Genomic DNA, 24976 nt, shown 5'->3' with positions numbered 1-24976 from the left:
TACCACAATCCTCACCTTTTCTAAACCTTAAAATGCTCATATTTGAAAAATTATTAATGTAAAACAGGTTATCGATCAGACAACATTATATTTACACCATTTTCCGTTAAACAGTTATAAAATAATAATGGAGGTGCTCATTGAACTTTACCCCAGAAATATATCTTTTGGATTATATTTTTCTTAAAATAAACTTTACATATACAATGGTTTATGAAAATTGTTATCTATAAATTACTATGAAAAAATTATTACTCAACGAGAAATGAGGGATAGTACGCTTAATAAATCACTCTGTATGAAAGATGCGTGAAAAAATTTCTAAGAGGTACTTAAATTATATTTCATAAACAAATAAGCACGTTATGAGAAAACCTCAGCACTTTTTGATCAGACATCTCATCATATAAATAATGTTTTTAAATTCTTCAATAATTTTCAAAAAAAGACTTTTTATAATCATTTTGGGCATACGCATGATTGGAATAATTAACAATATCTTTTATATGATTGCCATTTAAAACAACAAAAAAGGTTAAAGAGGTGTTTTACATCAAGTTTATGAGTAATGATACTCGATATAGTGTTCAGCTATAAAATTGCTTTCGCAAAAGTTAGAGTTTCCAACTCAATTTGTTATCTTGTTAGTTCAATATTGTTGAGCGTCAAATAATGCGGATATTCTTTGGAAGTACCCTTATTTTCACGATCAGTATGATGCCATATCTTAAAATAACATTTAAACTACTGAGTTTTGAACAAATTCGTTATGAAAGTTTTAATGAACGAGTTGAAAGTAAAAATACAGAAGCATAACGATCAAGACGTGTTATCGGGTCAATAACTTATTGTTATCTTCGAATTTTAGTTAATATTTGCATTTATTCGCTCTCACTCAGTCATATTTTGATAAAATACATTTCGAATTTCCTAAGGGTATTTATAACTACAATAATATTATAATACTTCAGTTTAAACCGTTTATTTTAAAATTATAAAAAGGCTTAGCCAGTGTTTCATATCGATTATATAACAAAATTTTAATATTTCTGTTTTCATTTTTATCGCATAGAATTAAATAAGATATTAAGATAGAATAATTGCATTTAGAAAGTTTATAATTTAATAATATGATCAGCTTATTGCATGTTAATATTGTTTATACTGTAATTAAATATATTTGATATAATAATTTACAATTTTTTTTTTTTTTAGAGTTATTATATACACGTATTGTAATTAGTATTTTCTATGATTTTAATAGTACTCTATAAACCAAAACGAATATAAAAAATCGAATATATAATTAATTAGAGCAGTAAATGAATACATAAAAAATACTGTTACACATACATGTGTATATTGTATTTAATATAAGAGAATTTAACAGCAAATGCAATCATCACTGAATGTTTTATATAGTACATCTAAAGTCGTGTCTTTGAAACAATTTTCAACTATTTACAAGCTTTATTTTGTAATTATCCCAAAAAGGTTTTACTTGCTTAATAACTTTCTAAAAAACGTAAGTTTAACAAAGTTTTTTAATTCTTAAAACTATAAAAATACAGTGTTGTTTTTTAATTACCTGCTCTGATTCAATTTACGATTTTTCAATCAAACGGATAATGCAACATAATTTTAAGAAAGTTTGATTATTGTTCTAATATTTATCATTCATTAGCAATCACCCAGTTCGAAAATAAATCGATAAAACTTTTACACTGCTGTTAATTTAAAATGAATTCCGTTATGGTTCAGTCGTATGGTTATAGATATAACATAATAGTTTTAGGAAGTTATTTTACTGGCGTCTGATAAGTTTTACTCAAAATTTCTGAAATTATAATTTAGTTTAACTTGACGATAGACTTTTTAGCAAAGTATTGTTGTATGTATTTTCCTCCATTCGGTGGCACTAGTCCAAAAAGTTTGTAATTACCTACGAACTCAATTTGTTTACTGCATATTATGTTAGATTTATGATACGATTGGAATTTTTAATAATAGATTTTTTTTTACTGATATCAACAATAAATACAGAAGAAAGTACTACTCGTATCAATGTAAACTAACAATAATTGAACTAATGCGATCAAATTTAATAGTATGAACTTTTTTACAAGGGCGTTGTTAAAAGTCTTCGTCAAAATAAAAATATTGCAACATTTTGTAAATATAAATAAAGATTTGTTAATAATTGGAGCGGGAATTCGAAAGATATCAATGATTCATAAATTTAGTACATTTTACAGAAAAATAAAAAATTGTAATTGTACGGGATACCTTACATAAAACATGAACAATTACACGGTGATGATGACGACATTTCAGAACTGAAGTCATAAAGTGATAAGACACTGTACTAGGAGTGTTGTCTTATGCGAAATTCATAGACAACGGCACGTGATGGGTTTCTAGCGTAAAATATCGCATTTGTATAAACAATATTAATATCTCAGTTAAAGTGTTCGTATATGCGTTTGTGGGATAGCCGAGTTGTCAATAAAGTTCCGGAGATTCCATACGTGGACTGTTTTTGATAGTGGAAAATGTTATTGTTTCGTCGTACGTGATTCGGCAGCGAACGTAAAAAACCGTTAACAAAACAGCGGTGCTTTAATGAAATCGCATACGTTCAAAGTCACAAGGACCGCCGGCTGCCGTCAGGGCTGCTAAACAGGCTAAAGAAAAAATGTGAAGAAAAATTGAAAAAATATATATATATATATATATCTACCCCGCCAACTTACAATTGCCATATCCTGAAGGTTCCATTGCAATACATATAAAGTGTAACGCGTGTGTTCGTGAATAGGTAACTATAAATAAATAACAACGTGTCCTAGCAGCGTAATACACGTTTACGTTTTCTTACTATGCGCGCCCGCGGTTTTATTCGCGGTCATTTATTTTCAGTACCAAAAAACTCCTCAGTTTCTTTTTTTCTCGTACACGCGATACGCATTGTGTTTGCTTCGAGTTTCGCCGCAGTTCTATTGCGTTGCATGTTTTGATCACCTGTTCGCCACTACAGCATCAGTGTTGTAGTGTACCCACAAAAAACTCATAAAGTCTATTTGTTCTTTCCACGTTTCTAAATAGGAGTGTGTCCGGCAAATGGATAGGCGTAATAAAACTCACAACTCTTACTAACAAGTAACGAACACGTATGAATAAAATTCGCAAATTAGACGGCATAATGTTGCCATTCAACCGCTATTTCAGAACAAACTAATTTTATTCCAACAAAACGTTCGCTATTACTAAATCATATTATGGGAATTCACAATTTTATTTACACATAAATTATATCATTGAAAAAATTCACTCTTCCGAGAAATTCAAGTTGGGTAAATTTAACAAAAATTAACTTTACTTTCAGCACTATAAATTATTATTAATTATGGTAATAATACAATTATAAACAATGTATGGAAGGATAGAAATTATTACTATGTTTATTTTATTTTAGGATCGAGTCCTAGTTAAACCTATATTGTTTTTTATTAGTTTCGGCCTTCAACTCCAACTTGTATTTACCTTTATTCCTTAATGGTATTTTAAACAAATTATACAAAAACGTTTATTTTTTTAGTACAATGTACAAGACATATATGAAATAAAGTTCAGCAATTGGTTATTTATTAATACAATATATTCTCATATATTTGGTCACACTACGTTTAATATTTGAAAAATATTTAACAAAAATAAATAAAAAAATACATAATGGATACCAATATACTTCTTAAATTTATAAATATTAAGTATGCGTTATGTATGAGGTATATACGCACTACCTCAATGTAGTAATATGAGTTTAAGATTTAAAATTTATATTATCAATTCTAGACGAGGGTTAAACGAAGCAAAGGCGTAGCGTGGTCAATTTTTGGGTGGAGAGGTTAAATTTAGTTTTTCCCTTACTAAAAAAAACATTATATAAGAATGCATATTATTTTGATAAATGCGCAGAGCACACAAAATAAGAAACTATGTAGGTACGAGTTTATTGTATTGATTAATAATAATAGTGACTTATTTTTTTTAGATCAAACGGGTGACACGATTACAGAGATAATTTACTGAACGTCAATTATTGACACTCTCGCTCGATAAAAATATTACATATTTATACAACTTCATAAGGTGTCGAATCTCATTTACAATAAAATTAAAATAATATCGCCAATAACTTAATGTTATCTTGCAATTAGTAATGTAAAATTTATAATTTGAAAATATAATTTATATTTTCTATGAGTAATTATTTAAGCATTGAATAAATCAAAATAAATAAAAAATTAAACATAAACACATCAAAGTAAAATTAATACCTTCTCAATTTCTCACTGAATCAAATAGATTATTAGGTATTGAAAATAAATAATTAATTAAAGCGAAAAATATTTAAAAAACACTGCAACACATATACAAGGCGACCACTAAATTTATTGAAAAATAAAAATAATATACGCATTTTATTATTGATTTCATTTAGTTGCATTTTTTTTTTCAATTTATCTGTCTGTCGAAACTCTTTCACAACTTTCACTCAATTGATTTTACTTAACAATACAATAAAAGATCATAAATTGTATTTATTTAAAGACTACATTCCCCTTGAAATTTGAAAAATTATCTTTTGTTCCCCGTAAATAAGGGAGTCACCCATAAAAATAGGATTTTTGAAATCGCTATTTTGGGGGGATCCCAGGTGAAAACAAAAAGTCATATATTGTTATAAAAATGTAAATAATTTCGATATTGCAAATTTTACTGAATTTAAATAATACTTGTTGTCATGTAATATTCTATGGGTGTTATGATAAAAGATTTTCATTACACGTTTGTTTGATCTTTATTTATTAGTTACATAGTGATAAGGTAAATGACCTTTTAAGAGTTTATTATTAAAACAATAATTGAAAAAAAAATAATCGTTGAAGTAAAAGGCTTTAATGAAAAATTAATTATAAATTACACTTTTACAATCTCGAATTCAAAAAAATAAAAACTCAATTAATATTTTTTTTACTTGCATCAAATTTTAAAAATTAAATAAATTTTATAATTATCTTTTTAGTTTGATTCGTTTTACAATATATCTTTGCTTGCGATATCTATTTGCCATTTACTATCAAGTGCAAAAGTAATTGATTATTATGTAATGAGTTATTTTTCATTGAGTAATATTAAAACAACTCCGTTAAAGTAAACAATTTGCTAATCTGTAAAAAAATCTTTAAAACTATATTTAAAATATAAAATTTGTAATTGAGATACTCAATAAGTTTTCTTTTTTATTAAAATAATTGATGTTACAAATATCGTATTGTTATTTTTTTACAAATATAATTCTATGTAAAATTGACTTTATTTTTTGCGAAAATTTTAACGTCATTGAAATAAGTTGATTTCAATAAGTTACGGTATAATAATAAATCTATTCTATATCAATTGAAATCTTATGCAAATTTTTACTTTTGAAAATAATAAAAAATAAAAGTTTTATGCCATAAATATGCCATGAAACTTCCCTAAAAAAACATAGATTAATGCTAATTTATTGTCAGTTTTTTATAATATTTATACATGCTAAAATTGTTGTTGTTGAGTGATTTAGAATATTAAATCGATGAGGACACTTAGTTTGTGAATCACGCACACGCTTTACCTTTTTTTTAAATATACTGTAAAAGTATAGTATTGCTGAATGAAGATTGATGACTATTACATGTTTTCAGACGTATGTTGTTATCCCCCTAAATATAAATTTGCTGGACCATGATTGAAACGATGTGTCGGGTTAAAATGAACGAGCGAAAGTTTGACGAAAAAAAAAACAAATTATTATCTAAAGTGTATTTTTTCAAAACTTAAAAACATTGATCCTTCTATATTATTTATTTACGACAAAGCATTCCGGAATATTTATTAAGTAAAAAAGATCAATTGATAATAATATTTTAATTAAATTTTGTCGTTTAATAAATAAATACAATTTATTCATTCGTCTTTTAAGGTTAACTATCTANTTTTCAAAACTTAAAAACATTGATCCTTCTATATTATTTATTTACGACAAAGCATTCCGGAATATTTATTAAGTAAAAAAGATTAATTGATAATAATATTTTAATTAAATTTTGTCGTTTAATAAATAAATACAATTTATTCAATCGTCTTTTAAGGTTAACTATCTATACTATATTTATATCATACGATTGATTTTAACCACCCGAGACGCCCGATTACTAAAAAAAAAAAATGTTTTTAATATCACTAACTTATATTCTATCATTAATACATACATATATACGTCCAAATAATTTAGAGAATATTAGAAATATTTTCAATATCAAAAAAAAGTTATCTTTGTATTTCACTAATGTTCAGTAATAGTAATGTGGTAAAAATGCGCAATTCAAACCAAACTTAAAACTTAAAATTTAGTCCGATTGATAAAACAAAAATCTTTTTCGCACATGTTTAGTTTTAAACTAATCTTTTTGAAATTTAATTTATTTCAGTTAATTTCAAACTAATTTAGATTGTAAATAGTGTAGGACATCACGAGTTCATATTCAGCTAAAGTGTTTTTCGAGTTATCATCTAACACCTTGTCTTATTGATTATTACTATTATATCATTGATTCTACGGTATCCATTAAAAGTTTTCACTGAAAGTGACATTTTAATTTTGATTTTTAATGTTGAAAATTGAACGCTTGTTAATATGTTAAATGGAACAATTTTAAATTAAACTATTATAACTTCGTGTTGCTATTAAAAATATTACTTCCGCAAGGTTCTTGCGAAATATTTTCAAATATTTATTACTGCGCGATTTTTTTTCATAAGACTTTAAGTTTCAATAAAGTAGCACAGAATTTTGAAGTGTTGTCAGCATAACAATAAAAGAAACGGATAAACAATTGTGATGCGTTGTCACGGGAAAACAATAATCGAGAAACTCTTGATATCAGATTTTGGCACAGGATTTCAGCAATATCCACTTGACTAGACGTTTCCGGTGGCGTTCGAACACCGGATACTGATTTCCGGTATCACGGCCAATGGGGGCTAACGAATTATCGGCACGCTGTGGTACGGTGGATTCGCATTTTTGCACTATCAAAACAACGAGAACTTCGACGGAGGGTCTCTGGTATGTGACAGGTCGGAGGAGAAGGGGTACATTACACGATCTTTACTCTTCTTATCTGCGGATGGGCATGGGGATGTAATAAATTTCGCACCGAGTGAATCGGAATTGCCTTTAACGAGGGGAAGGAGAGAGGAAGAGAACACAACCCCGATGTCGTCCACCTAGTGACGACTGTTTGGCCAGCTACCAAGTCGTTATCGAATATACACATACAAATAGGAGATAGATAAAATTCAAGATGAAGCATACATCTTTTTTTTTATGGAGCGAGATTGGTGGTAGACGAATCTTTTTAATAAATAAAAGTGATAACGATAGCGACTTTTGTTGTTACTCTTGCAGTTACCTCTAAAAAAATGAAAAACATAGAAAAAATTGCACGAGTTTATAATTAAACTGAATCAGTGAACATAACTTGAAGGTTTCTTTAAAAGAAAATTAACAATAAACTTTATCTAACATTGAATTATTATACGCGACGTACTTTTCTTCTGTCTAAGCGTAATGAAAAAATAATAATAACTGAGCTTAATGTACCGGAAGATTACAAAATTGCAATTAAAAAAGTTAATCTAAGTTTGTGCACAATATTAATTCTAATACAAGATACTTAAAAAAGAAGTGTAAAGCATTGTCGACTCGATATACTGTAATTGCTTTAAAATAATATAGGAAATTATTCAAGCAATTTTTTCAGCCCATTGAAATTTTATAATTAATTGCAATTAGTTATTCGTGAAATTATTCTAAGATTAAATTGATTTCATTAAAAAAACTGGATGAAAGTAAAATAATGTATTGTAATTTTGTTTTGATGCTAAATTATAACAAAACTAATAAGAGAGGGCTTTTGTTTTCTTTTGCTAATAATAATAAACATTTAAATTCTTAACGAGGCGATTTTTTTCCTTTTATGTATTTTTATTACTCTTGACTATTTGTATTAGCTTGAATAAATTATATGTTGTTAAAAATGTATTATTAAAACAAATTTAGATTTAAACAATATGTTTAGTTGTTTTTTAAATAACCGGATTTCGTAGAATTGTAAGTATCGGTTTTATTAGCATTTATCCGAAATGTTAATTAAAATATATTAATTCAGTAGCGCAACCTCTAAAACGGTCGGCTATGGCTCTCTATTTAGTAACAATGTGTGTATGTGTCACATAATTGCGCTTTAAGGCGCTGTTGTCGGGAATGGTTGCNTGTATGTGTCACATAATTGCGCTTTAAGGCGCTGTTGTCGGGAATGGTTGCAAAATTATCATTTACGAGGATAAACGTAGATAGGTCGAAGAACGTTTTTGTCTGGTAATTAAATGGGCGCAATAATAAGAAGTTATACACGGTAGATAGACTCGATTAAANGCAAAATTATCATTTACGAGGATAAACGTAGATAGGTCGAAGAACGTTTTTGTCTGGTAATTAAATGGGCGCAATAATAAGAAATTATACACGGTAGATAGACTCGATTAAATCTTAATTACTCCTCAGTGTGGTGACGACTGCAATAAAAGATTACTGGAATGCACCTTATAACAATAAGAAAAATGTAACTGATGATAAATTTCACCGTTAACAATAAAGGTTGGCCTTTTGATATCAACGAATTTAATTGTGTTCTTTAAAACGGGTTGACAATACCATAGAAAAGAGTTATGTTCTATAGTATTTGAGTGTTGATATTTTTAACCAATTTTTCATATTTTTTACCTTATGTTTAAAGCACAATATATACGTAGCCTGAGGTTTATTACCACAATAAATTTATATGTCACTTCACTTTAAAAAAATGTTATCTTATTTATTCAAGTAAATTTTGAGGGTTAATGAAATAAAAAAATAATTAAATAAGGAAAACTAAAATAATAAAAAATATTTATTCAATAGCCATTAGGTTATAACAAAATTTTTAGATTTATTATCCTTTTATTAACAATAATTAAAAAAACAGTTAAGTAACCTTATACTATAATAATTACTTTTTAAAATGTATAATTTACAAAGATCATTTTATCATATGATGTCATAGAGTATTTCAAAAACAATTTAGTCAACAAAACACAAGTAAACATTTTTTTCTAGTAATGATAGTGTTTAATATTTCATTTTTTACTAAAGTTTAATTCACTGACTAAAAAGTTTAACAATTTTAAATTATTTTTTATGAGCAGCATCATTTTTCAATCTTTATTAAATTTTATCATGAGTAATAAAACCAGCAGAACCCATTCCAAACACGTGATGATAATAGACGATGGTCTACAAAAATTGACTCAAAAAACTATGGAAAATGCAAAACTAATTTGTTAAACATTTTATCGATATTTTAAGGGAACATACTCACTCATATAGAATAAATTCCAGCGGATTTAGATTTTTTGAAACTGTTTGAACTCTACTCAGTTTAATATAATTCATTTTTTTTTTTTTCAAAATAATATTAATAAAAGATAAAATTGTTATTAGCATGCACCTGATTTGGTACAATCAAATAGACCACTCGGGGCAATAGTTAAACTTAGGTGAGTTAAATATTTTACAAATATTATCACTCAATTTTTATAAATAGATATTTAGTGTTTTTTAACACTACTTATTGGTGATGCAGATTGATACGACTAAAATTATAATAGATATTTAATTGTACAAAGTTTAAAACTGCCCCAGGTTGACTAATTTGACGATATATTTTAATCTAATTATTTGTAAAGGTTTAATAATTCGCCTAAAATACTACTATTAGGTGTGTGTTTAAAAATAATCAAATAAAATAATATACACAACATAATTAGAATTACTAATAAGAAATTAAATAAAAATTAAAAGTGGCATGAATGTTCATTATTTAATAAAATAATAAATTTAATTTTGAAACAAATAACCGCTGGGCATGCATTATTAATTTTGGACGAATGAAAAATTGAATAAAAAACTCTCTTTTTATTGCGTTGGTAAATCATTTTCTGAGTTTTATATTTTTATATTCCTCAAAAAAGTATACTTAATAATAATAATAATAATACTTTTGAAAGTAATCCGGTCATGTCGACAGTGATAAAGTAAGAAAGATTAACGTTTTTTCTTTAAAATACAATTACACAAGCAAAAAAAAAAGTGATATTTCTCAATGTACATTAATTCTCATTATAAAAAAATATCTGTGTTAGTTTATACTAAATTGTTGCACAATAAAAAGATACATTTTTTGATTTTTGATTTTAGAGCACAAAGTAACAATATTAATCAATTACCTTAAAATTGAGCAGCTATCATAAAAAATGAATCTTCATCCTCATATCTCAATCATAGTTCATATTTCAGTTCATTCCAAATTAATTTTTAATAGCAAAATAAGAGTAATATTTGTTTAATAATATAATTTATTTATTTATACGTCAAAGTGTTTTCTTGATTTTGATAACATTAATAAATTAACATAAAAATATTTCAGAGGTACATTTCGAAAGTTAAATAGGCACCTATTATTATTATATATATAATATATATTGTAAGACTAAAAATTAATCCCTAATTGTACAATTATGTTTTTATTATAGATATAAATTAAAACAATTCAATATCTTCCTTAACTTTGGTTTTTCAAATTTATTAAAGATATTTTTAGTAGTATACATTAGTAGTGAAAGTTAAATTAAATATCTAATGAAATTGAAAGATTTACAACTTCAATAGCCAATTTGATAAATTTAAACTGCTTCATTAAATCAGTTGAACGATAACATAAAACCAAAATGAACAAATTAAATCTGACAGTTTTTTCATCACTATCTCAATGACTGTGAAGATTACATTTTTACCCAAGATCTTTAAATAATATAAAATGTATTTAAATGAAATATTTAAATCAGCTGTGAAGCCTTAAGTTTTATATTTTTTGCTTATAATAAAAAATAAATTATATAATGAATAATTCGAAAATAATCTTTTGAATACTTTATATTAGGTAAATTGAACTTTATAGAAAATTTACTAGGAAAATATTGTTTTCTAAGTTAATATAATTTTTTTAATTATTGACTTACTATATTTATAATGTATTTTTCTTTCGAAATTTAATTGATTTAAAATAATTTCACATTTTGACGATTAGTTCATGTACATGTTATGATCCAATTAACTATAATTGAAGTACGTAACAATTTCTTATTAATACTCGATTACGAACCATAAGGTATTGTTGAAAGACTTTATAACACAAAATATATATTACATACACTTCACATCTTTTTTGTACTATTGTAGAAGAGATTTAGTTCTCGTGCTTTGTATCGATCGATACTACTATAGTAGTCTATGATTTTAGTATAAAGGGTTTGAAGTTTCTTTAACGTAAATAAGTATTATTCTCAAGCATATGGTTACAACTTTCAGTAAAGTCTGTCTTTTTGTCATTCGACCGTAATCCAAAAAATGTAATGTCGTCTGACCTTTCGTTTATTTCTTATCAATTCAAATGGTTAACTGATTTAGTTTCAAATACTTACAGAGAAGTAAATGGAAGAAAATTATGATAGTGTAATTAAGAAAATATTATGCTATTAGAAAATATCAGGTAAAAAGTGTTTGGAATGTTACTGATTTCAACTCAAGTTATATATACGATTTTCTTTTGATGTTTTTAAAATTACATTCCAATAATGAAAAAGCTAACTCTCAAGTACCATAAATCATAAAAACACTCACACAAAAAAATCTCTACAAAAATGTTTGTAGTACTCTGAATAATATTTAAGTATAATAATTTTGTGTCGACTATTTAATACTTTGTATTTTTAAAGTTTTTTCGAGATATCAATCAATTACAATAAAATATAGGGCACGCCTAAAGAATAATAAATGTTCGTCCTATCTTATAATTTCCTATTGTTTTATTAGGTTTAGTAAAAATAGTTAATTACTAAAATTTTATGCGCTAGTGTGTTGTTTAATTTTGAATACTATAAACTTGCACATACGCAAACTTTTAAATTATTACACTCAATAATTTAACACTTTAGGCATGATTATTTTGTTTATTTAGAATTTAGGAGTCGTGCAAAGTTTAAAAGTAGCATTGGTCTAATTTATAACATTTAATTAACCTCTAGAGACTGCTGTTAAATTATATAAATCATCTTTGTTAGCACTCATTAATATTGTTGAATATAGTTAACACAACGAACAAATTTCAACGAAACAATTTAAGATAAAACATTATTCCATTATTTTTTACTGAATCAAACTAAAAGCTTGTTAAAATAAATTGTAACAAAAGTATTTAATATAACTCTCCTTCCCATCCGGTTCTATTTTATAATGAAAAATAATAAAAAGTTATAAAACTCTAAAGTTACTAAAAATGATTTTTCATGCATACTGTATGAGTTTTGGAAAGTCACGTTAAGAAGTCAAAAATGTCTCCATCAAAATAATCATTTATAACACTCAAAAATCACTTTATTACCAAAAATATATAACTGCGGTAACGTATTTTTACGTTTTTTTTTTAGCTGTTTAGAATATACATCTAAAATAGTCCGAAGACTATTTTATTGGAATGTCAAAAATTATAGTAATATACAAAACAATAAAATATATCGAACGTATAAAGAGGATAAACAACAAATAAAATTCTATTCAGTATAATTATAATTTTAAATGGAAAATAATAATCGATTATTATTAATATTGAGATATATTTACAGAGGACCCAATTACGATTACAAAAAATATTCAAGTTTTATTTATCATTATTAAATTTTAACTAAAGGACATTGTCAGTTTTTTATTTATTTTTTATCCATTAACTTTACCATAATTTACTGGATATCACGATAATTTAAGTTGAAATCGCACAACTCTTCCATTAGACTACATTTTTTTGTATAACTTACATTATATGTACACAGTATAATTTCCCAGTGCTTCTGACCGGTAACAGATGATAGGTATACTTTATTTTTAATGTATTAACGTCTGGAGATAGTCCAAAGGGATAAAACTTTTAAGTTTTACAGTTGTAACACGACTAAGGCTTCATAGAAGTATATAGTTTATGTTCGGTAGTCGTCACCGACAAATACTTCTACTCCCGATGTTTTATTTACTTTTCACATGAGTGGTAAGGGCCGTAAAATGATGCTCAAAGACTTGTTTAATAGCAGTGTCATCAGAAAGTGCAGGAGGTAATATTTTACATGTTTTAAAATACACTAACGATATCCTAAGTAAAGTTTTGTTTTAAAGTCATGTAGGTTAAAGTTTCACAAAAAGCCATTTATTACTTTTTCATACCTTTTATATTTTTAAATTCAAGTGCGTGAAATTTGACAGTGTATACTACAAAATACTCATTATTATACAAAATATTATACATACATCAAGTGAAAAAGTTTTTAATTTGTAAATATACTTTATACTTTTTTCTTCAATATGAAAAATCATTTAAAATAAAATACTATCTTTGGAAACTGCTTTATGCTTACAACATTTAATCGTAGCCAAAAATTATTTTATGAACATATTTTTTTAATTAAAAATTTTAAACTGTTTCACGTTGAGATTTTCAACGTTCAATTAGAAACTCTTTATAATTTTTAATGGTATTTACACAACATTTTAATTCGACTAATGAGAAAATTATACGATGTAGTGGTAATGTTAAAAATAAAAATATATCTTTTTTTGTGTGCGTCAAGTCAAAACATGAGTTTGGTACATCCAATTTCATTTTCAGTATTGTACACAAAAATGTACAAATGTACACAAAAAAAATCTTAATATACAAGTTATATGTTGCCATTTGCATTACTAATATAGCGTTCATCACTGTTGAATTTCTCATGTCACTATTTTTCTAAAAACTTAAGTTTCTAGAGCTTTCATTTGCTTTGTAATACAAGGCCGGATGCTAAACACTAAGCGTTTTCAGCTTTACTCTATATATATGTATATTTTTTTTTTAAGAACCCAAATATTACAAATTTACTTTACCTTTTAATACAAGGAATAAAGTATTTTATTACCTATATATAATCAACTTACTTTCCGAAAACCACATTATTGATTATATGCATATATAAGAAAATTTTATTTAAAATTAATGAAACATTTTTTATCATAAGATGTTTAAAATTATGCGTAAAAATAAAATTTTTTAACATGTTATTTTTACAAAATTGAATTAAATTTATCTTTTATTCCTTTTACATTGAATTAATTAAACATTTGAGAAATTATTAATTTTATAATAATTGGGTAGTGTTCTGTAGACTAAAGCACCTTGTGGTAAACCTCTAAAGTATGTAATAAAATATGTGCCGCTTTAGTTATAAAACTACGGTCATTTAATGGAAAGCATATAAAATTTTTATTAAACTGACTTGTTCAGAATTTTATTTCAATTTTACTCTCTTGCTTTTTGTCAATCTAATTAAAAGTTCTTAGAGATTAATACATAATGATTATTAAATACATAACGTATATAAATTATTATGATATAAATTTATAAATACAGGAAATATTTTAATGACCAATAATATTTCTAACAAAAAAATCAATTTAATTTCTACCATAACATAATTGGTTGTGCATATTCTTCCTCGTTATTTTCCATTTAATGACATGAAATATTTAACTAATAACAGTCAAACTATTAAAAATTATTCTTCATTTGTAATTATTTTCGAATTTTAATTAATAAATTTTTAAAAAGAACACCAAACCTAATTCATGGTTTGACATTCTGAATTATCATATTAAACTGTATGGATTCTTATCTATTTTTACAGTAAAATTAAAATTATTTAAGGTTTCAGTTAAATTTGTCCGCGTGAGTTTAAGTTATTTACATGAGTTATTAGAACTTAATTATTTTTAACATATAAAAAAGATTACCTGGCATATCTTCCACATTCTCTGATAATAATTGTTCCATTAGATATATGTCGTGGATAATTGCATCGGCGAAACGAACTGAAATATGCATCGGCTTGATCCATCAATCGCCCCTAAAGGAAATTTATTTTCAAAATCAACTGATTGTATTAAAACAAACTAAAACTAACATGAACAACATGAGAATATTGAATTTTTATTGTTAAAATAAACGGTCATTGCATTAATTATTATTATTTAAAATTGTTATCTTTTGAAAACTAATAAAATATTTAGAAAAATGTATAAAATAGGTATTATAATTTTTAATAATTTACTGTTGAAATAGTTCCCTTCACATAACAATTTTAACGTGTTTACGGGAAATATATTCTTAATGATTCCGATTTGAAAAATTTATAATAACTTATGTTTAAATGTTATCTAGACAAGTTTATAGATAGTGTACTATTGATAGAAGAATAGAAACTCGCACTTTTATTTATCTTTCTTTTATTAAAACATAAATTGTGAAAATGTACTAGTTTACACTCAACAAGAATCACGTACAACACATTTGGAAACCAAATAATCGTTTTGTTTTGTATAGAAGAAAAGGTTATTTTAGTCGAATACAGCTGCTGATTTCAAACTTTTTACTTTAGATACTTTTTCTTTTAAATAAATAAATTATTTACACAGAAGTTTTTTAAGAAAAACATCTAGTTAAATAGTAAAATAAAGAAATCATCTAGCAGATCACTTAACAGAGTAAATGCGACAGTATTGATTTTTATTTCTCCGAAATAATGTCGTTCTGTATTAATGATGTTATTTCGATCATCATTTTATCATCATCACTTGTATCGTTATTGTTTTATTGTTGTAGTTTAATAGCTCTATAGGTTTTTTCAGTATTAGAAAATGGCAGTATAAATTTATATTCTTATTTTATGATAGTGATTTAATCAGTATTAAATTACTAACTGATAACACATAAAGTATTAGATTTGCGATTCCAATAAATGTGTTCCTATATAATTTTTTTGTAATAAAATGTTTTTTATTTTTTTTCGGAAATGTTGAAAACGTTATGCTAATAAAACCAAAAGAATTATTTCAAATGCAAAAATGTTGTTATACTTGAATGAAGTGATAATTACAGTAAAAAATATAAATCAAAAACCAAACCAAATAATGAATTAAATGCTTTTTTTTATACCTACAACAAATTTGTTGTATACAACTCTTAAAAACATTAATTTATTAAAAAAGATGTTGAATAAATTACACTAGAAGATAAAAATTAATAAACGTATAAAATATTCAACATTGTTTACATTGCAACAAATAAGCGTTCAATAATAAAAGTTAAAGAATATTTCAAAAAACCAATACCAAAAAAAATGTTTTTTTTTTTCTTGGGCGATTTCTCGACTAAAATACATTGGTTTAGCACGACCAATGAGGGCGAGCTGGGCCCTTTTAGCCCCTCTTGGAAGGTAACACGTTTAAAATTTACCCGCTAGTGTTTATGTGTAATCTTCAATCGTGCACTGTAAACAACATGTCAATTGAAAATCTTTCAGTTTTTTTTTTTTTTTTTTAACTCAAAACTTTTGATACGTCTTACTATTGGAAAATGTTAACGTCATTCACGTTAAAACCGTCGAGTGCTTACAAGAACTGCGAAGCATTGAAACTTTTGTACATTTATTTTCCGTGTCGATAAAACATCACGTCACCGCTAAGTCGTTTGTTCTTATCCGTTTCCCGACGAATTCATTGTGCGTACACGAACCTCTATTTTTCTTTATGACATAAATATATTCCCAACAAAACTGTGATACCACACGACTGGATGGCATGCGGAAGTCCGATTTTATTGAATACGCCGTTTCGGTTTGAATGGAACGGACGGCGCGTTAAACGCAACCGGGCGCATTTGACCGGCGAAATGATTGTGCGCCAATGTCAGTGTGCACATTAATACTGTTTAATAGTTTGAAATTATCGCTGTTATTATGTGTTTGGGGTGACGACTAAGCGCACGGAACAATAGACGGGATCGGTAATAACCAATTTCTACTGTCTCCGGTGAAATCGCTTTATCCATTAACAGAGAAATGGCGAGTCAGCGGGTAGATAATAGTTACTGGAAGAAGGTTCGCGACGGCGACGGCGGTGGTCGACATCAGTGGCCGTAAATAAAAGTCTACGGTTCTCTATCGGATGACAGGATGTCTCTGTGGCCGAACCTCTTAAATACTCTGTTATTGTTTTTCTTGTTCTAGACCGAAGAAAATAAAGGCCGTTATCTTCTTTCTGACAAGCTGTACGCCACCACNTAACCAATTTCTACTGTCTCCGGTGAAATCGCTTTATCCATTAACAGAGAAATGGCGAGTCAGCGGGTAGATAATAGTTACTGAAGAAGGTTCGCGACGGCGGTGGTCGACATCAGTGGCCGTAAATAAAAGTCTACGGTTCTCTATCGGATGACAGGATGTCTCTGTGGCCGAACCTCTTAAATACTCTGTTATTGTTTTTCTTGTTCTAGACCGAAGAAAATAAAGGCCATTATCTTCTTTCTGACAAGCTGTACGCCACCACCGCGCCTTTAATTACATCGAAAAATACTATATTTACTCGATAAGTGCAGAAACGGTTAAAGCGACAGCAGTGTACATTATTATTGAGGAACAGACAGGAAACGGGACGTGAAACAAGAGCGGCTGTAGTGGCCATCAACGAGTGGGTGGCGCGTAAAGTACAGCGGTGCATTAAGCCACATCTGGTACAACAAAAATCATTATTGCGGTATTATATAAATCTTGTGACACCGAACACATAAAAAATCGTACGCGATTACAACTCTCTGTTTATGTTTGTGTGCGTCTTGAAACTGACAACTTTTTATTAGCGCGCCTGGTTAATGTCAATAGATTAATTATAATTCACCCGGAAAACGCATATGTAAATCAATCAAAGGAGCTCGGCGAAATACTATTAATAAAATCCGCAATTCATTCAATAGTGATCCTCAATAGACGATTTTCAGTAACTAAGTTAGAAGAAATAATGATGATCGGCAAAGAGATAAATCAAAAAAACCTTATACAAATACGTATAATATTTGTATACATTTTGGTCGCCTGTATTAAATTAATATTAATTAATAGGACGGCGTCATTCGGAATATTTGTATGAAATGATCTAACGTTCAACAAAAATTTATGAAGCGCGAATGATTAACGATGCTATTTCATGTATTTATTTTCACACATTAGTCTCATTGATAATTTTGGTCTCGCTTGACATGTTTGATAAGGTTGGTCTAATCATAATAGTTTATATTTTAAATAATTTGAATACGAGTAATTTTTTTGATGATGTCGAGGGTAAAGTTTTGATTTTGTTTAACTAAGCAATAAATTAATTAGAAAAAATAATCAAGCGAGTTGTCACTTACAGTAGTAGTTTTTACACAATTACTGTTTTTGACCAACAGCGTTGGATTTTGCTACTTTTAAAATTATTGATAAATACCTACGTCACCTTTACAGCGCGAACACAAAAATGTATAAGTGTTCTAAGCAGGCGCGTGCCGATGGGGAGGATGAGGGATTTATTTACCCCATGGGAGCAGCTGCAACTCAAAATAATGTGGTTGCACTTTGGTAGATTTTAGTTAAATTTTTATCAGTATAATTTAAGTTATCTAGAATAAAGTTTGTTTTTTTAATCAATTTCGTTACATTGTCTCATGATCGTATCAATAATTAATAGACAATATACTATATATTTCATACAGGATGTGTTGTTAATATAAAGTAGTTTTTTTCATCGTGTCGTATATTCATAATCCATTGTTTTTATAAAGAATTAATATTTGTAAATTTATATTAATATAGTAGTATTTGATATAGGCCACCAAGTATAATATTTACTAACGTGAGGAGAAACCTAACTACTAATATAGAAGCATACAAAAAAATCTGATGATTAAAAAAAAGATCACGGGAGTAGCATATTTTGATAATATCCCCCCAATTAAAATTTCTGAACACGCTACTGTTTATACAGGTGTGTCAGGCCTAACTGACAATGCATATAACTTTTTATGTAATTATCATTTTGTTGAAATATTTTTAAAAATAATTATTGCCTTCTGACACTACGTGTTTTAGAAGTAGTGCCATTTTTTATCAATTTCTACTAATAAGAAATAAGGAAAAAGTTTAGTTTTTATTTATTTCAAAATTTTTAATCTTCAGCCGTTTTATTACGAACATTTTTTATTGGTCCATAACAATTTTAGGATAAGTCTCATTGAGTTATAAGCATTTTAATACATAATGCCGCGATCGTAATGGTGTATATTTATAACGCATTTCACACCCATTATTTTTATGTCATTGATGCAATTTAACCCAATATTTTTACTTATATTTAGTCAAAGCTGGACATTAGCTCATTAGAAAATTTAAATTATATTAAATAACTCGTTTTTTTTAACTTTAATAACGTGTTAATTTTATGTTTGTTTAGTATAGAGATATAAAAATTACTTCAAATTTGTACTTTAATATGATTGATTTTTGTTTTAATGTCTAGATAAAACGTAATTTTATAAAATACTGATTTTGAAATTTTTTCAGAAGGTGGTCATATAAAAACTAAAACGAAATATTCCTTATTACGATTATTATGATACACTACTATTGAAGATAAAGTTGTAATAAAAGATACGATAAAGTATAGGACATTTTTAATAGTGCGCATTGCCATATGCTAACAGTAAATAAAAAACGCACACTTCCCTTCGCACAGGATATGTTTAAATATAAAATGGTGGAATATCAATAATTATTGAAAAGCGTTTTTAAAATATTGACGCCGTTATTTGAATAAAATGTTGGCAGTAATAGAGCGCTAAGATTTAATTTCATTGCTATTTATTTTATTGGTGAATTATATTGACTGTTAATATAAAGTGCGTATTCGTCATATATTGAGTAGTATAAGAGTCGTCAATGTAGAGAAATACAAACAATTGAAGTTTTTACTATTTTCAACATGGAAACTGTTGTGTTAATGTATTTTACAAAATAAAAATAGCCAGAGAGGAAATGCAAACGGCGTCACCCGACAAAAAAGCGACTACGGGTCCCTTGCTTATTAGTTGCGGCAATGTTTATACTTCTCTGGTAATAATTAACAAAGAGCGCAATTTTCAATCACTGGAGAAGACGGGAAAATATCCTAATCGATATTATTTGAGAGTATAATGAGAAAAAAAATTAATTAAGTTATTTTAATTAAGTTAATTTCTTTTCCGAGTTGCTTTCGACTTAACGAAGTTAAAAAAATATTTTTGTTAACTTACACCTTAACTTAATCTTTCCGAAATTAATTGAACTCAAAGAGTTCAAAAAACGTGTTAACGTGCACAGCCTTGCATGGAGTGCTATAATATGTGAAATTCGTATATAACTTCTGGCATCTACTCGGTAGGTAAATTAATTGCTTTCTTATGTATAATATGATTTATCATTCAAGTTAATGCATTATATAAATTATACATTTCCAGAACACTCGGCACATAATTCTTATGAGAAATCTTGTCAGTTGTCAAACTGTTGATTTATTCCTTTGTTTGTCATACGCACGTTGCAATCAAAATAATATCATAGTGCAAAAGTATTTGCAAGTATTGCATTGGTGTCGTCGAGGAATACGTTTAAATATCATCAATTGCATTAGAATACTTAAATTCTAGGTTTGATTCAAACTACACCACAGACATTTCATTCGCGTTTAAAACAATATTCTTAAACCGTATAACACGATAAACTAGAATAATTGACAATTTGGATGGATGTTAAACACGTGTTCATCCGTACTAATAAGAGAATATAATAATTGCGCCCAGAATTACCGTTAATGAAACTTGACGTTTTCCTATGGTAATTTTGGGTTTTCCGAAAGATCCATTGGTCGCCAATGTAAATTAATACCTTTGTTAATGCGCAAACACTGATTTAATTATTGTCTCTGCGTGTACAATTGTTTCTCGGGCTTTCCAAAATAAACCTAATAATTTATTTCGAAAACCCGAAAATTCCACACGTCCTTTGACTTCTTATACCGAATTCTCTACACAAACTATTATCATGACCGCCCCGCCGCCACTGTCATCTACGAACACACGGAATGGCCATAAATATTGTATAATTATTGTGTTTCGGTTTCAGGGACCGGAGTAATTAATTTTAACCGTTCTTTGGTAATTTCCATTTAGCCCAACGGATACTATGTATTTGCCATCTATCGTAAAAATCTACATTTTATTAAATAATATTACGCTATAAATCGAGCAACGTATTGCGTTTAATTAAATTCAACAACCAGCCATCACGTCGTTTTATGGAAATTATTTTGGTTCAATCTCAGGAATTCGTTACGAGTATAAAAAAACCAGCTGGTTTTTCGTTATTTTTAACCCTGCAGACATATAAGGATAACTGATATACTTATTCAGCGTAATACAATTTGTCAGACCAAAGTAAATTGACATTAAATCGAATACTCTATGTGGAAGCAAGTAAATTAAAATATTTTTTTACTTATATCGATATCAGATCGAGTATTATTTGTTTTAATACTCACATTTGTATTTAAACTTTGCTGTTGGTTTTATTCAATAGCAGTAACCGTATAGTAAAGTAAGGGCAAAGGATACAACAAATGTAACGCGAAACCTGAGAAGTGAAGCCTATTTAAATAGGAACAGCGTATCAAATTATTCAAATAATATTCATTACATTTTCTTTGCGATATAATTATTAAATAAAATTAATAATGTTTTAAAAATGCTACTTTACGCGATTATTTATTACACCATTGTCAAAATATTGTTTTATAATACACTCGGCAAATTTGTCTGACTTTTTATTCGAGAATAGTTTTATTTTCATATTTTTTGGACTGAAATTTTTCAATATTTAAATTTAAGTAAAAAATCCTTAAACTTTGTTTATAATTGAAGTACATTTTACTGATATAATTATATCAGAACACGGTGAAACACTCTGTATATGATTATTTTTATGAAAGAATACAATTTTTGTTTTTTATGAAAAAGACAATGTTTTTCTTGATGAAATTATGATTATAGAATATCATAACTCATCGGTTATCGTATTGTTGTATCTCATAAAAATGTTCTAATACCCACAATTTTTTTAACAGATATAACAGTAGAATAACCGTATAATGTTACTCTGCGAGCTATAAGTCACGTACAAAATATCTAATAAACAAAATTAGCATGATTTTTAAAGATAATAACTCGACTTTTTCTTGAATAATCAAGTTTCTCTATACAAAAGGCTGTAATATTTAAATTCTAGCAATTAAATGAACTAAAAATTAACTCTCACTTTTTTATTTTCTATAAATATTTGTCATATATTATAACAATTATAATAATTCGTATACTGTTTGTTGTCTTATTATAATGTTTTAACGGATTTTGTTTTCAAACCAATGTAAACAAGAAAAATATACAACCGACAAAATATCATTGCCTAATATGTTACAATTATTTAAACTGATAACGCAAACGTTTGTTACCAAATTAATATAATTTACTAATATTCTTACCAAAGTAAATTGTATTATCTGAGTGTTTTCTAAGCTAGTATACATATAGACCACATAAACCTAAATAAGACGCTTATGGTAGGTTGGAGAATGGTATAGTCATAGTTAGTAATAATTGATATCTGTATATCCTCTAACATAGCCAGGGGAAATAGTGAGTCAGGGAAGTTGTGTGGTTTTGTGGTTGACACGTACAAACAAATAAGCACATTAGATTACTGTATGATGCTCTTAATTGCAGTCGCAGCGTTTCATTATCCTGAAGAATTTATTACCTATTATGGAGAGCATATTTATTATTTCTACTGTTAAGAGAATCAATAAAAAAGGGTAACAACAGAGACGCCATCAATTTTTTTCGATATTGATCATCCATCAATTAAACAACACTAATCGTTGTCATCGATGACTTTCCTTTAATTTGAAATGAAAGATGTTTGCAGCGTTTAATCATAAATTTTTGTTTCATAATTTTATTATTCTTGAACTTAAGTACTTGAACTTTTCTTTAAATTTTATTACACCCTAGAAAATTAAAACAAAAACTGACAAATCTAGATTAAAAATAAATTGATTGACTTTTGACATATTTGTCATTTATAGGATGATTTATTAAACTTATACTAAAATAAAATAATCAAAGTATAACTTCAACTTTCAACCGCCATAAAATTTTATTCGATTTTGAATGAGTGATGATTAAACTCACTTATTTTACAAGTACATTAATCGTCAAACAGAAGAGCTTTAAATCGTTTATCTTAAAACTACTCACGTAAAGGTTTCACCTATAAATATCGTGTAATTTATTTACCACCATTAATAGTATAATCATTAATACCTTCATATTTTACATTAATGATTTCATCAATTTGAATGTAAAACAATACATTATCACCATTTAGAACTTTTGGTTTTTAACAAATTTATGATAGTAGATTATTTTTCTCATTACAACTAAGTAATGTACAAATAGTTTGTTCAAAGTTCACAAACAGATATTGAACAATAGCAGTTTCAACAGCAAAGTTTACAGATTATAGAAATAAACTTTACCAAAAATTAGTTTTATCTTTATTTAAAATTTATAAATAATTATTAACATAAGAAATAATTTAAATCGTAGCTTCAATACTTCAATAGTCAACACGACCTTAATGAATATTTCTAATTGATCATAAAAATAAATGTCAGAAAATTTAATTTTCTTACAGTTGTTTAAAACAAAAGTAAAATGTTTAACATAGCCATTTATTATTACAGCTCTTGAATAATTTTAAGAACAAATATTTTTGTTGTTCTTCGAAATAAAGAGGTTTTGTTATACGATCGAAGCGTTTGAATTTATTAGTTCAAGTTAAAACCAGTGATTTGGAAAAAAATAGATCTATACTGTCGACATTAGTTTTATTAAATAATCTTAACGATGTTCAAATATAATCAACTAAATGCTTTATTATTGTACACAAAAATATATTTATAAAAACATATTGCAGCGCAAAAGAATAAAGTCAACTGAATACTTGACTACCTTTTTATAAAAAAAAAATAATAAAATACAAGTAATGAATTTTTATTAGTAGGACTCTGCATTGCAGATCAACATAAGTACGTTCAGTAGCTATACAATACATAAGTATCGGATATATAAATCCGATTCATTTGGTATCAAGAATAGTGATTTTTTTTTTTTTACCAAAACGTAGATTAAAGACATTATGATTTCACAAATCGCCTTGATAAATAACAAATGTCGGAATCAATACGAGTTCATTTATTTCGCTAATTAAGTTTTTAGTTTAAGTTTATAAAATTATAATTTCATTTAAATATTGAATCACATTTTACTTAACAATTAATTTACAAATTGTAAAAATTATTAAACTACTAAAATATAATTTGAATATTCATTAGTTATTCTTAAGTAATACTAACTTACATCACATTTCAAATAATATTAACAAGAAATTAAAAAAAATTATTAGTAATGATAAGCTTAAATTTTATAGTATATGCAGGGTATCTTAACTTGAACTTAAGAATGAAACTAACACATTGAATGAAATTTATTAAGGTAAGAAGACGAAGTTAAGCTTCTATTATTTGTTGTCTGACTTCTATTAAAGGATTTAAAATTTAACATTTGCATGAGAACTTCTTCCTCGTGTCATAATATGCCCTTATATCATTATCAATGAAAAATTAATAATCTATATTTAATACCGATTGTATACAAACAAATAATTAATT

General features: G+C 26.9%; 1 protein-coding gene across 3 annotated transcripts in view; it reads right to left on the bottom strand.

Annotated features, from left to right (window-relative positions):
- The window catches only part of LOC126905467 (LHFPL tetraspan subfamily member 1 protein-like), a 111848-nt gene that overhangs the window by 33565 nt on the left and 53307 nt on the right, over positions 1-24976 (bottom strand). The window contains exons 1-2 of one of the 3 annotated variants that reach the window (XM_050685191.1): positions 15397-15507; positions 15080-15192 (exon numbers count right to left, since the gene is read on the bottom strand). In XM_050685191.1, coding sequence (XP_050541148.1) covers positions 15080-15183 — 104 coding nt within the window. In that variant the 5' untranslated portion in view covers positions 15184-15192; positions 15397-15507. Of the gene's footprint in view, positions 1-15079; positions 15193-15249; positions 15354-15396; positions 15508-24976 lie in introns of those variants that run through there. The other 2 variants (XM_050685189.1, XM_050685188.1) reach the window with 2 other exon arrangements.

Source organism: Daktulosphaira vitifoliae, unplaced genomic scaffold (assembly GCF_025091365.1).
Source record: "Daktulosphaira vitifoliae isolate Bord-2020 unplaced genomic scaffold, ASM2509136v1 Scaffold_4, whole genome shotgun sequence".
Taxonomy (NCBI): domain Eukaryota; kingdom Metazoa; phylum Arthropoda; class Insecta; order Hemiptera; family Phylloxeridae; genus Daktulosphaira; species Daktulosphaira vitifoliae.
Note: the sequence above shows the minus strand (reverse complement) of the source record. Positions and strands in the feature narration are given on the sequence as shown.